This window comes from Leopardus geoffroyi, chromosome E1 (assembly GCF_018350155.1).
Source record: "Leopardus geoffroyi isolate Oge1 chromosome E1, O.geoffroyi_Oge1_pat1.0, whole genome shotgun sequence".
Lineage (NCBI taxonomy): Eukaryota > Metazoa > Chordata > Mammalia > Carnivora > Felidae > Leopardus > Leopardus geoffroyi.
The window spans coordinates 38,578,368-38,590,657 of NC_059330.1; the positions used below are offsets into that span (position 1 = coordinate 38,578,368).

General features: G+C 58.2%; 1 protein-coding gene across 3 annotated transcripts; it reads left to right on the forward strand.

Annotated features, from left to right (window-relative positions):
* Window positions 1–2,529: 2,529 nt before the first annotated feature.
* Window positions 2,530–11,851, forward strand: PPP1R1B (protein phosphatase 1 regulatory inhibitor subunit 1B). Of its 3 annotated transcripts, none has more exons than XM_045488690.1 (7): window positions 2,530–3,159; window positions 4,837–4,897; window positions 5,212–5,234; window positions 5,642–5,717; window positions 9,329–9,532; window positions 10,810–10,929; window positions 11,025–11,851. In XM_045488690.1, exons 1-7 carry the CDS (start codon window positions 3,079–3,081, stop codon window positions 11,072–11,074), a joined length of 615 nt encoding a protein of 204 aa, XP_045344646.1. In that variant the 5' UTR covers window positions 2,530–3,078; the 3' UTR covers window positions 11,075–11,851. The 3 variants fall into 3 exon arrangements, with proteins under 3 accessions (XP_045344646.1, XP_045344647.1, XP_045344648.1); XM_045488691.1 differs by lacking the exon at window positions 2,530–3,159 and adding an exon at window positions 3,304–3,481; XM_045488692.1 differs by lacking the exon at window positions 2,530–3,159 and adding an exon at window positions 3,542–3,566.
* The last annotated feature ends 439 nt before the right edge of the window (window positions 11,852–12,290 follow it).

Here is a 12,290-nt window from a genome sequence, read left to right on the forward strand (position 1 = left end):
GTCCCCACTGTGGTCCCCCATCCTTCCTAGTCCTACCCCACTCCTTGCCCCTGACCACATCCCCCCAGCTCCCAGAAGTCCTGTTCCTTTCCTCCTCTGTCACCCACACAGCCCCCGCCACCTGGCCGCCCACCTGAAAAACTTTTCCCCAAGTTCTTGAGAAGTCGCGTAGGATCCAGGAGAGAAAAATCAAAGTAATAAAACCTCATTTAATTCCTAACGGAGGGCAGAGCTGTGAGCTGCAATTATCTTAATGCTGAGCTATTTTTACTCTCTTTCCTTCTCTGTCTCCTGCCTCTCTCCATGGTGAGGCTTTCTTTCTCCCTTTGTCTCTCCATCTCTCACATGTGTTTTCTCTGTCTCTTTTCACTTTTTCCTGACTCCCCACCTTCTCTCTCTCACCTTCTGTCTCTGTCATCTTTCTTTCTGTCTGTCCCTTGTGCCTGTTCCTCTGTCAGCCAGGCTTCCCCACCCCTCTTGGCCCAGGTTCAGAGCTGCGGGGGCCTGGGCAAAGGCTGGGGGAAAAGGATAAAGACCCTTCCCTCCACCGCAAAGACCCCATCTTCCAAGCCTAGCCGAGAGGGAGAGGGGAGTCTACCTTCCCAGCTGCCCCAGCCTGGGTCAGGGGAATATTTCCCTCGTGGCCTTCCAGAGTGCCAGTCCTGTTTGCAGAACCTCCAGAAACGAGTCCTCCCTCCATCAAAGGAGCCTCAGCCACTGTGCTCCCCAAGGCCTTCTCACTCTGATGGGCTCTGAGGTGTGACTGGTGGTGATGTCTCCCTGACCCTGTCCCCTTGTCACCCACCCAGTGCTCCTCTGTCCCCTTCATCCTGCTCCAGGATTTTCCCACCTTTTTAGCACTGGAAGCCACAGGCCCCTCACCTTCACCTTGGCCCAGTGACCATTCAGGTAAACTGCCTGGGCCGTGCCTTTCCTGTGCCCCTTCTGACTTTCAGGACCTCCTTATTCACCCTCTTAAGGAATTGCCAAACTGGTCTTTGCCACTCCCCCGCACATCCCACCTGGAAGAGGGGCCTAGGCCAAACCATGGGCTGCCGGAGATGCCCACACCCCTGGCCCACAACCTGGCATCTGATTGTTTCCCCGACAAGCATGTAAGCCAACAAACATAGCAGGATTTGAACCAGGCCTGAGGTTGCAGGGAGTGGAGCTGAATGGCCAGGACCTCCAGCTCCCATAAGCAAAACTCTGCTCTCCTGCCACCTTCTGGGTGACTCTGGGGTGCAGACCCCCTTTCACAAGACTCCTCTGGTCTCTTGCACCCTTCTGCCAAGGACCCAGCATGCTGGGGCTGGGAGTGGAAAAGTTGCTGGAGGAGGCGGGGCGTGGGGGGTTGGGGAGTGCTCCTGACTGTTCCAGGTCTGAGTGTGACCAGGAGAGAAGACAGCCAACACAAACAGAGCCCGAAGGAAGACACACTCTTATGTAGACATCTACACATGCACCCTCTCAGTGCTACAGAGAAGCTTTCAGACCCTCACCCGTAGACCTGTACAGATACCCAGGGCCTGGACAGATAAACAGGGACACTCCAACCCAGTGGGCCGGCCCCTCCCTTTTCCCCTCCAGAGACGCACACAAACACCTCTGCAAAGAGAGAGGCTCACACCTCAGAAATGAGCACACACACCTCTCCCCCCAGCTCTGTTCCTGAATGCACCAAGCTCACACACGTGATGGCACGTGTACTGGTACAGGCAGCCCCCCAACTCTGGCCCCTGGGCTGGCTCAGTCTCCCCCGCTTCGGAGCTGGGGAGAAAGGAGGAGACACGTGAACCCAGGGTGCATCAGGGCAGGGACACATCCCCCCCGCCCCCCATCACAACTTCATCTCCTTCTTCTGCACCGGCTAGAGCTGTGGATACAGTCCCCCCACCCTCTGCAAGCTGCCACACGCCAGCCCATCACCTTGACAGTCTCTGACATCCTCCCCCACACCCACACCCTCCCCCAGCACACAGTCTTCCCACACCCTGCCACTCACACCCGCATCTTTGACACTCTGACACACTTACTCACACAGACTCACACACACTCATGCACACCGACCCCCCCCCCCCCCACACACACACACACTCCGTAGCTACAGGCACCACAGGGCCCCTGGCACTCACACACACTCCCTGCCATGATGACTGACACGTGTCCTCCCACGCACACCAGCTCTTTCACACTCGCTGGCTCTCTAGGACACCCCCATTCACAGCGTGACATGCTGGTGGTAGTTTCTCCAGGACCTCGCAGTCCTCCCCGTGAAACTCCAAGGATCCAGGCCACGAAGGGGTTAAAGTCAGAGTCCCGTCTCCCTGCTGCCCCTCTCCCTGCTCCCCCCGCCCTGCCGGCCTCCCCCCATTATGCTCCCTGCTGGACTCCATCAATAATGCAGCTTCAAGTTCTCGGGAGACGGCAGGGGGCCCCCAGCCCGCTCCCCGGTCCTGGCTCACACTCCGCACCCTCCTCCCGGCCCGGGGAGAACACGGTTCTCGGTGCTCATTGGCCACTTCCCCCTGAGCCCTCCCACCAAGCCCCCGGGCGCCAGTCCCAGGCCGAGGGGACGGGCCGGGGACCCCGAGGCTGGGGCCAGAGGGTGAGACCTGGAGGGACGGGGAAAGGCACAGACAGACGGAGGCGCGAGGAGAGGAAGGGAGGGAGAGAGAGGGAGGCGGAGACACCCACAGAGACCCTCGGAGAGAGCGAGGAAAGGAGGGAGAGGCGAGACTCAGGGAAAGACACCGACCCCGAGCCGGCGAGCCCGAAGCCGAGGCCGCAAGCGCCGGAGGACCCGCGCAGCGGGCGCGGCGGGCGAGCGCGAGAGCCGGGAGCCGAAAGCCGGGGGCGCTCCGAGCCGGCGCGACCCCCTCCCGCTTGCGCGCCCTCCCCTCTCCGCGCGCGGTATTTTTATCTGAGCGTGAGCCGCTCGCCTCCCCCTCGCCGCGCACAGCCAGCGGTCGCCGCCGCGCCCCGAGCAGCGCCGGGAAGCCGAGCCGGGACCGCAGCCCGGGACCCCGAGACGCGCGCCACCCCCCCACCCCGGCCCCGCCGGCCACCCCGCCCGCCATGGACCCCAAGGACCGCAAGAAGATCCAGTTCTCGGTGCCCGCGCCCCCGAGCCAGCTCGACCCCCGCCAGGTGGAGATGGTAAGGGGGCCGCGCACCACCCCCGGCAGCTCCTCCCGCGGCGGGGCGCTGCCGGGGCCGGACCGGCCCGGGGCGGGGGTGGGTGGGTGGGGGGCGACCGAGAGTCTCGGGCCGCCTCGGACACGCGGGGGCGCGGGGCAGCGCGTGAAGTTCGCTGCAGACTCGGGCAACTTTTTCCCGTTCAGGCGGCGAGCGTCCGGGGCAGGACCGTTGGGAGCGGCCGCGGGCGGGGAGACTGTGCTCTGGACCCTGCTCGGTGTCCTCCTTCTCTAGGCTCCCGCCGGGACCGCTGCGCCCTGGCCCCAGCCGGAGCCGGTCGGAAGTGAGAAACGCGGTGCACTGACCCATTGTACAGAACAGGCCTCCGCCTCGCGGCCCCAGGCTCTGCCCCTCTCTGGTGCCACCGTGTATGCCTGGGCCCGGCCACCAGAGCCTTGTGCTGACCTCCTTCCCTGCCAGGCCCTACACAGAGCCACAACATGGGGGTGGGGGCGACCGGTGGTCCCAGGAGTCAGACCTCTTCACAGAGTACTGAGTTCTTTGGAAAGCCTTGGCGGGGGGTGGGGGGGGGGCGGGGCGGGGGGTCCAGAGGTCTCCAAAGGTGGTAGAGGTGGACGGAGGGAGAGGAGAAGAGGGCTCCGCCCCCCACAAAGTAGCGTGTTCACTTGTTGCTGAGCTGCAGCTGGCACCCAGCAGAGCAGTGAGAGTGGGCCAAGTCTTTTTGCGGGGAGGTAGGGGAGGCATGGGGGGAGGGGGAGGTCCAGGGCCAAAGCAGCTTTGGGTCTGGAGGGCAGTTTGGAGAGCTTGGCAGGGGGAGGTGGCAGTTTCAGCTTAATTCACCTGGTTCTCTTTGTGCATTTCCCTGGAGCTCAGAGGGGACCTAATTAACTGACAGTTGGTCTGATTGAGAGCTGGGGGGGGAGGGGGTGGGGAGCAGTGACTGGGAGTGCCCAGTGCCCGCCCCCCCCCCCCCCACTGTTTAGCTTGGCTCACATACCAAGGAGGACAACTTTTTGTTTTTTTATGAGCACTGGGCCAAGAGTTACAGCCTGAGAGAGACTGCTAGAGGGACCCAGACACAGGCCTCCAGGGACACCTCCAGGACCCTGTGGGTCTGGGGCTCAGGCCCACCCCTGAGTCTCAGTGTGGGGTTGCAGGTGTCTGCAGTGTCCTGGCTCAGCCTCCCTCTGCAGCTAGATCCAGTTTCTTTGAAGCCCTTGAGCTGACCTCAAGTGGGCAGGGCCACGTGGGTGCCGTGGCCCATGGGGCATCTTCCAGAGCCAGCTTCGGCTCTGGAGGTCTGGTATCTGCAAAAGCTGGAGAAGATGGGCTTCCTGGATAAGGAAAGGTGGAAAGGGAGATGCCCATTCTGGAGGAGCCATGGAGTGGGGTGGGCGTGGGCTAGAAGTCAGTGATGGGCTTTTCTCCTCCTTTCTCTGCCATGGTGAGCTGTGTGGCCTTGAGCTCTGTGCTGAACTTCCTTGAGCCCTGGGTTTTCACCTCAGTAAAATGAGGGGGTTGGATGAGCTATAGAGTTCCTTTCAGCTCTGACAGTCTTTGATTCAAAGGTTCCCTGGGGATTTCAAAGCACTGTTTGTTCTCTGCTGCCTTGGGGGGGGGGTGCAGGTGTCTATCCTGCACCCCCCCCCCCCCCCACTTCTTTCTCCATCTCCTTAGATCCGGCGCAGGAGACCAACCCCTGCCATGCTGTTCCGGCTCTCAGAGCACTCCTCGCCAGGTGGGCCCCTTCCCTGCTGCCCCAGCCCTGGCCCCACCCTAACTCTGATGCCTTCTTGGGGCCCTTCCTTAAGTCCCATGAGTAGGAAACTGAGCAGAAAATGGGGCAGAGTGGGTAAGGTCTGGGAGTCAAACTCTTTTGGGTTTATCTGTTGACCAGGCACTTCCGAATACCCAGAAGGAAAGGGCACACATTCCCTTTCCCCAGAGATTGAGCCTTTGGGGAAAGTAATTCTCTCTTTCTCTCTTCTCTTTTCTCCCCCTCTTCTCTCTCCTTCCCTCCGTTTCCCTTGGTTCATTGGTGGACACCCTCAGAGGAGGAGGCCTCCCCTCACCAGGTGAGTTTCTAGGGGCAGCTGGAAGGAGGAATGCGGGGGGCCCCTTTGCAGTGGGCTGGACAGGATCATTCCTGACTAATACAGGATGCCACTTGAAGGACACATGAGCGTATCAACTGGCACCTAGGTAAGAGTGCCCGGTGCCAGGGTTCTACCAGCACATACTCCTCTGCCCTTGTCTTTCCTCTGCTCAGACTTGGGCTGGGGTTCTACCTTGAGCCAGGCTATGGCGTATGGAGACCCTTCCAAAGCCTAAGTCCTAGCAGGACCAGAGGGGCAGCGGCACCTGGACCCATCCGCAGAGGCTAGGGCAGTTGGCCTGGGTTGCCAAGGGTGGGGTGGAATGGGGGAAGGGTGGAGGGAAGGGGCCTCAGTGAGTCTATTTAACCTGGTGCTTACCCTGGCAGAGAGCCTCAGGAGAGGGGCATCACCTCAAATCGAAGAGACCCAACCCATGTGCCTACACACCCCCCTCGCTGAAAGGTACTGTTCTACCTCACCCCCCCCCCCCCCCCCCCCCCCCGCCGCGTGTTAGTCTGGCTGTCCCCTCGGCCCCTGGAGCAGGGCTGACACTGGGGGAGGGAGGTGAAATGTTGAGCTTTTGTCAAAGGGGAGGGATTGTCTTGTGTACCCCAACCACTACTTTTAGGGACCGGATCTTTCTTAATTTGGCCTTGTAATGAAGGGGCCCAGGGGCTGAAAGAGGTGGCTGTGGGCCTTAAAATAAGGTGGTGGGATTGAAAGAAAAGAGATAGCTGGCCTAAAATGACAAGTATCATCAACATAAAGTGATTAGTACTGTACCACCTCTTTGCAAGTGTGTCCCAGGCCACCTTTTGGTCCCCTGCTCTCCAACGAGCACCCTCTTCAGGTGCAGCCTTTACTCCCCTCTCCCAGTGGCATAACATTTGCAGAGGTCAGCAAACTGGATGCTTGTTGGTCCTGCTTCTCCTTTCTGTATTAAAACACAAATCACTGTTTTTTTTAATTTGTTTATTAAAAACTTTTAATGTCTATTTTTTTAATTTTTAAAAATGTTTTATTATTTATTTTTGAGAGAGAGAGAGACAGAGAGACAGAGAGACAGAGAGAGCACGGGAGGGACAGAGAGAGGGAGACACGAAATCTGAAGCAGGCTCCAGGCTCTGAGCTGTCAGCACAGAGCCTGACACGGGGCTTGAACTCATGAACAGTGAGATCAAGACCGGAGCCAAAGTCGAATGCTTAACCTACAGAGCCACCCAAGTGCTCCAAACACAAGTCATTCTTATAGTACACACTTATAGAGCACCTAGTGTATGCCAGGCCTCACTGGTGGCATTGGGCAAAATCAGGGGAGTAAGATTTGGCTCCTGCCCTCTTGGGGCCTTTGGCCTCAAAGGGTCATGGGCGAGCTACCGAGGAGAGGATGGTTAAGCCTGGATTTGAAGGATAAGTAGGAATTCAACAGGCAGGCAAGGCATGGAAGGGCATTCCAGGATGAGGAAAGGAAACGTACATGGGGGAGGAGGTGTGAAATCAGAGAGAGCCTCTAGAGTCAGCCTGAAGACTTGGCTATCTGCAGGGAAGCTGGGGGAGATACACCTGGAGGAGAAGGTGTGGAGATGGGGAGGGACTCTTCCTAACTGAGCTAAAGAATGCCTTCCCACCCCCACTGCAGCTCCAGGCCTGAGGCTCTTCCTGCCTGGCCAGCCCCCTCCTCCCGCCCGTGGAGGGAGGACCGGATGGCTGGATGGGTGTGCTGAGAGCTCCCTCTGGGGCGGGTTTAATGAGTTCCCGGCACTGGCCAAGGTCAACAGGCACACCTGGCACCTACCTGTCAGCCTGCCTGCCAGGGTTGGGAGCAGAGAGGAGAGGCTGGGAAGAGAGGAGAGAAGGGCAAGGGCATTTTCTCCCCCCCAGGATAGAAAGAGGAAGGGATAGCATGTGGGCAGTGGGTTCAGCACCTGGAAGAACTTCCCACCTGTAGGGATATGGAGGAAGGCCAAGCCCGTGCAGTAGAAATGGGGGGGGGGGGGGTGGTGGGATCTTCTCAAGAGAGAACACAGGAACTCTCTCCTTCCTACTCTGGGCTGGGGAGGGCTGAATGGACGTGAGGGACAAGAACCGTCCCTTGGATTCTTGGTTATGAGCATGGGGAAGAAGGCAGGGGTGAGGAGAATAGGGCCCAAGTGCTTCTGGGCATCCTGCAATGGCTAGAAATGTGGTCCCACTGCCACTGCCCCTTCGGGCTGCACCTTAGGAGGGTCTAAGTTGGGAGAGGCAGGGCAGTCTGGGGGCTGCGCTGGGGACCTTTCAAAAGGGAGACTTGGGTTGGGAGGGGGGTGGTCCAGGGTCCCAGACATGAGGACAGATAGAGAAGAAGACAGCTGAGAGGGCTGGGGGGGGGACCCTCAGGGAGCCCCGAGAGGCACAAGGGGAGGCGCGTGCGCGGGAGGCTCCCGGGGCGCCGGCACAGGCACTGCACACCTATCGGCACTGCAGCTCAGGAGCTGAACTGTACTCCCCCGACTAGGGGAGAGGGTGGTTGCTCAAGCAGCCACCTCCTTCCTCTCCTCCCTTCCCCCTAACCCTCAGAGGACCCTTCTGTACCTGGAGGGCACTGTGTTGCAGGCTTCAGCCCCTTTCTGGCCAAGGGAGTGCACCTGGTGGGGTCGGGGGGGGGGGGGGGTTGTAGGGGGAGAAGCCAGGGACCTCCGGGGGAGGGTGGACAACACTGAGTTTTGGCTTGAAGGGGACTCTCCAAGGCCAAGCTCTCACACTTGGCTCAAGGTGAAGTGCTGCTGCGTCCCCAAGGCCAGGGCAGGGCGATTTATTGCATTTTTATTGTCTGAGTAGCTTGCACAGAGCCAGCAGGAGGCACCGGGCTGGGAACTCGGGGCAGGGTGGGGTAGTGGGCACACACAATGCACCCTCTGTGCCAGTCCCGAGTTGGCAGGAGCGTGGTGCCCTGTTCACTGCACCGGAGGTTTCCAGCCTGGATCTACCCCTCTGGGCTTTCTAAGGGGAGGGGCTGCCTGCCACGGAGAAGGAGCTGGAGAACCCCAGCACCTAGCTTGTCAGCATCTTCTCTGTGAGCTGTGAGTTCAGTGACTCCAGTGCTCTAAACTCCCACCAGCTCCTGGTCTCCCTGCTGCCTCTGCCCCAGCCACACCTCACAGCCTCCCCTCAACCCCTGCCTCTGCCCCAGAATCCCCCAGCCCTGGCCCCTTTCTCCTAACCCCCAGTCCTTTCCATCTTTTGGAAACTTCTCCTCAGCTGCCCACACTGTTCCTTTCCTAGGCCCTATCCCAGCAGGCCTTGGTGGTGTTGGGGGGGTGGGTGGTGTTTGCTGCTTTCTAGGTCACCACAGAGGGAGCTGGAAGCTTGGGGATGTGGGTCAAGATTGTGGGGGCTGCGTCTGAGCACTCCACATCCCCAGGCACAGGCTTCACTGGCTGTAGACTATTATATCCTCAGTCTCCAAACTGTTCCTACCCCAGGACCCGGGGCAGAGATGTGTGGAGTGGCATTTATGACGTGGGCAGTGCCAGGGAGTGGGGACCAAGCCCAGAATTGGAGGGGGTGTGTGCAGGATTGGGGTAAGCAATGGGCCCTAGGCAGTCTGGGCACTCTGAGAGAAACTAAAAGGGACAGATCCCCCAGGCCCTGGCCCATGGGTCCTATGCCTTCTGTCCAGGGCTATAACTGGTGGACACTGTCTCCAGTACTGGGTCCTTGGAGAAACAAGTTCCCTAGCCATGGAATGTTAAGCTGCTGCTGTACCTGCCTGGTCTTGTCTAGCTTGACACCCTATAGTTTGGGGGAGCTGCCCAGTGCCAGCCTTGGTGGGGGGGCTGCATCTTTGGACAGCTTAGGAGTCACACATGATCAAGGATCTAACGCCTGCTGCTTTTGCCCTTGTCTGGCCCCCCAGCAAACTGACCTGGGACCTTTAGTTTTTGAACTATACCCCTGAGGGGGTTAGCCATGCTCCATGCTTCCAGGGGGTTAGCCATGGGAAGGAGACTGGAGGCTGGGCCACATGCCTCTCCAGCTTCTTGGGCTGCTTCTTGGTCTGGCTGACCCTTGCCTTCCTGCCTCCCCCATGCCAGCTGTGCAGCGCATTGCCGAGTCGCATCTCCAGTCCATCAGCAACCTGAGCGAGAACCAGGCCTCAGAGGAGGAGGATGAGCTGGGGGAACTGCGGGAGCTGGGCTACCCTAGAGAGGAAGACGAGGAAGACGAGGAGGAAGAGGAAGAGGAAGAGGAGGAGGAGGACAGCCAGGCTGAAGTTCTGAAGGGCAGGAGGGGGCCTGGTAAGCTGACGGGGCCAAGATGCCTGGGTTCCACGAGTATGGGTTAGGTGGGTTCCTCCTTGAGAGGCCTGGGAGTTTTTTTGACACACGTAAGCTGCGGTCATACAGTGAGGGCCTGCCCATCCTCCCACCCATATGTGCCTTGCTGGGCTTACTGGGGCTGCTCTCATCCTGACCCTGTCCCTCTCCCAATCAGGTTGTCCCTGATAATTCCTCTCTTCCACTTGAGGTTTGAGGCTAGACACAAGAAAAGACTTCCTCGCCATGGCAGTGAGGGGGTACAAGGAAACGCAGGGATAGACAACTAGGAGGGCCCAATGCCCCCTTTACCTGCATTTCTGAACGTAGGATGTGGTCTTCAGCTAGGAGGCTGAGAGCTGGTTTCTAAGTCCTCCCCAGGACCCTGTGGCTGTGTCTCTCCTTTTTTTGTTTCCTGGGCTGGAGGTGAGAGGGTGCCCTCTAGTGTCTAAATGGAGAATCTAGGATTCAAGAACCAACCTGGTCCTCTGCACCTCCAACCCCAACTGCCCGGGAAGAGACCTGCCAAGGAGGGGCCTAAGACCGACACAGAAGGCCTCAGAGCTAGAGACCCCAGATCTAGAAATCTCCACAAAAGGACCCAAGGCCCAGAGAATTCCTAGGCAGAAAGATCTCTGTCCCTCCCATGGCTGTTTTTTCCATGCTTAGCTATAGTAGATTGTGCCATATCTATCCCTCCCAGTGCACATTAAACTTTCTGGTCCTTCATTTTATGGGGATGAAAAACAGTTGACCACCCCTGCTTGTAGCGTCCATCCCTTAGATCCAAACAAAATGGCTTGGACCTCTTCTCTGCATCTCTGGAGCAAAAGCTCCTGTTGGAAATTGAGTCCACTCTCACTGAGACCCTTAGGACAGGTAAAGAGGAGGTGAGAGGAGAATGTTTTCTCAGGAGAAGCAGTAGGGCAGAGGGGCAAATGACAAGACTACCAAGGACCAATATCAGTTGCCACCGCTCCTGGAGTGCTGGTGCTGGGCTGGTCAGGGTAGTAACTGTTGTCTTATTTAAGGCAATCTACACAATTTCCCTCTTACTATCCCCTTCAGAGAGGTAATAACTGACTCATCTAAGTCACATAACTATTCACCGGAAGAGCTGTCTTGGGCCAGTGTTCTATTATACCAGGATGCCCTCAGAAAGCTTAGCCTTAGCTATTACAGAAACTCAGCTCATGCTCCAGGACCACTGAATGGATACCTAAGAGCCTGTGTTTTTATCCCTTCTACCCCATCCCCAGCTGGGGAGAAGATAACTTGTGGCCAGGGTCTGGAGGGACCCTGGGAGCGCCCACCCCCTCTGGATGAGCCCCAGAGAGATGGAAGCTCCAAGAACCAAGTGGAAGATCTGGCACTAAATGGTGAGGCTTGGTGGTAGGGAATGGGGAGGTGGGGAGGTGGGTTGGGATTTCTCATGAGCGTGGCCAAGCCCTGAGTCCCTCTGCTTGCCTTGCAGAGTCTGGGGACGAGCCACAGCGCCCTGCCCACCCTGAGCCTGGCACATAGGCATCCAGCCTTGCATCTCTCAGAAGGAAGTGGAGGGGGCATTGCTGTTCCCCAGAAACCCACTCTGTCCCCACCCTATTTTGTACCCTTCCCCCTCACTCGCTAGGGCTGTGGCTTCTGACTTCTAGAAGACTTAAGGCTGGTCTGTGTTTGCTTGTTTGCCCACCTTTGGCTGATGCCCAGAGTTCCTGGGTACTTGCTGCCTGATGCCTACCCCTGCCAGTCATTCCCCCATTTACCCAGAGGGAGGCGGGATGTGAGAGACTTTGCATCAGATAATCCAGTAAGGGTGTGTGTGTGGGGGCAAAGGTTTATCCTTCACAATTCCACTCCCCAGACCCTCTCCCCTGGGCACAGGAAACCCACAGGGCAGGACCCTAAGATCTGGGGAAAGAGGGTACTGAGAAATTGTAGGTACCCTTAGATCCTTCTCCATCCCCTCTCCTATGGGGGATTTCAAGTTACCACCCCTCTCTCTGGCTTCTCCCAGGGCCCAGGATTCAGGCATCCTTCTCCTCAGCTTCAACATTTTGGAAATCTTCCCCTTATCACTCCTGCTCCCCAGCCTGGGTGCCTGGAAGATGGACTAGCAGAGGCTGCTTTGTTGCGTTTTGTTTATGCTTTGATGCCAGGAATGCCGCCTAGTATACGTCCTTAGGGGGGCACACGGTGGGGAAGCCAGGTTCTCCTTGTCCTCCAGCTGCTCTGCCCCCTTCCCCTCTTCCCTGACTCCAGGCCTGAACCACTCCTGTGCCGTAATAAATCTTTGTAAATAACTGTGTTGAGACTCCTCTTTCAGGGGAAAGGAGAGGGAGGAGGGGATAACGGGTTCCCGTATGTGGAAGACCTGGTTGGTGGCCATCTCGATCCTAGTGTCCAGTCCTCTAGTCTGGAAGTCTTTCCTGCAGACAAGCTAGGAGCATTCTTACGAAGGACCACAGAAGTACTAGATCCTGCTAGGGATCGCTGAAAGAGGCAGGGAGAGAAAGAACTTTCAAGAGTAAGTGGATTCCTCCAAAGGACCTGTCCCCTAGCCCCAAAGACCTCCCTTCAGGAAGTTCCCCTTTTTTCCCCACAGTACCAGGCCTCTGGGGCCCAACAATGATGATGCCCCTGGGCTTCTTTCCCATTTCCCCAACCGTTAAGACCTCTTAAGCAGTCCCCGCTTCCGGCTCTCGGGACGGGGCCCCAGGGCTTGGGGGCGGAGACTGAGGCG

Bases quoted from the DNA above. Each gene is read 5' to 3' on its own strand.
- PPP1R1B (XM_045488690.1), top strand. From the start codon at position 3,079: ATGGACCCCAAGGACCGCAAGAAGATCCAGTTCTCGGTGCCCGCGCCC. The intron at 5,235-5,641 runs GTGAGTTTCTAG...TTACCCTGGCAG, and splicing joins AGGAGGCCTCCCCTCACCAG to AGAGCCTCAGGAGAGGGGCA. The intron at 9,533-10,809 runs GTAAGCTGACGG...CCCCATCCCCAG, and splicing joins GAAGGGCAGGAGGGGGCCTG to CTGGGGAGAAGATAACTTGT.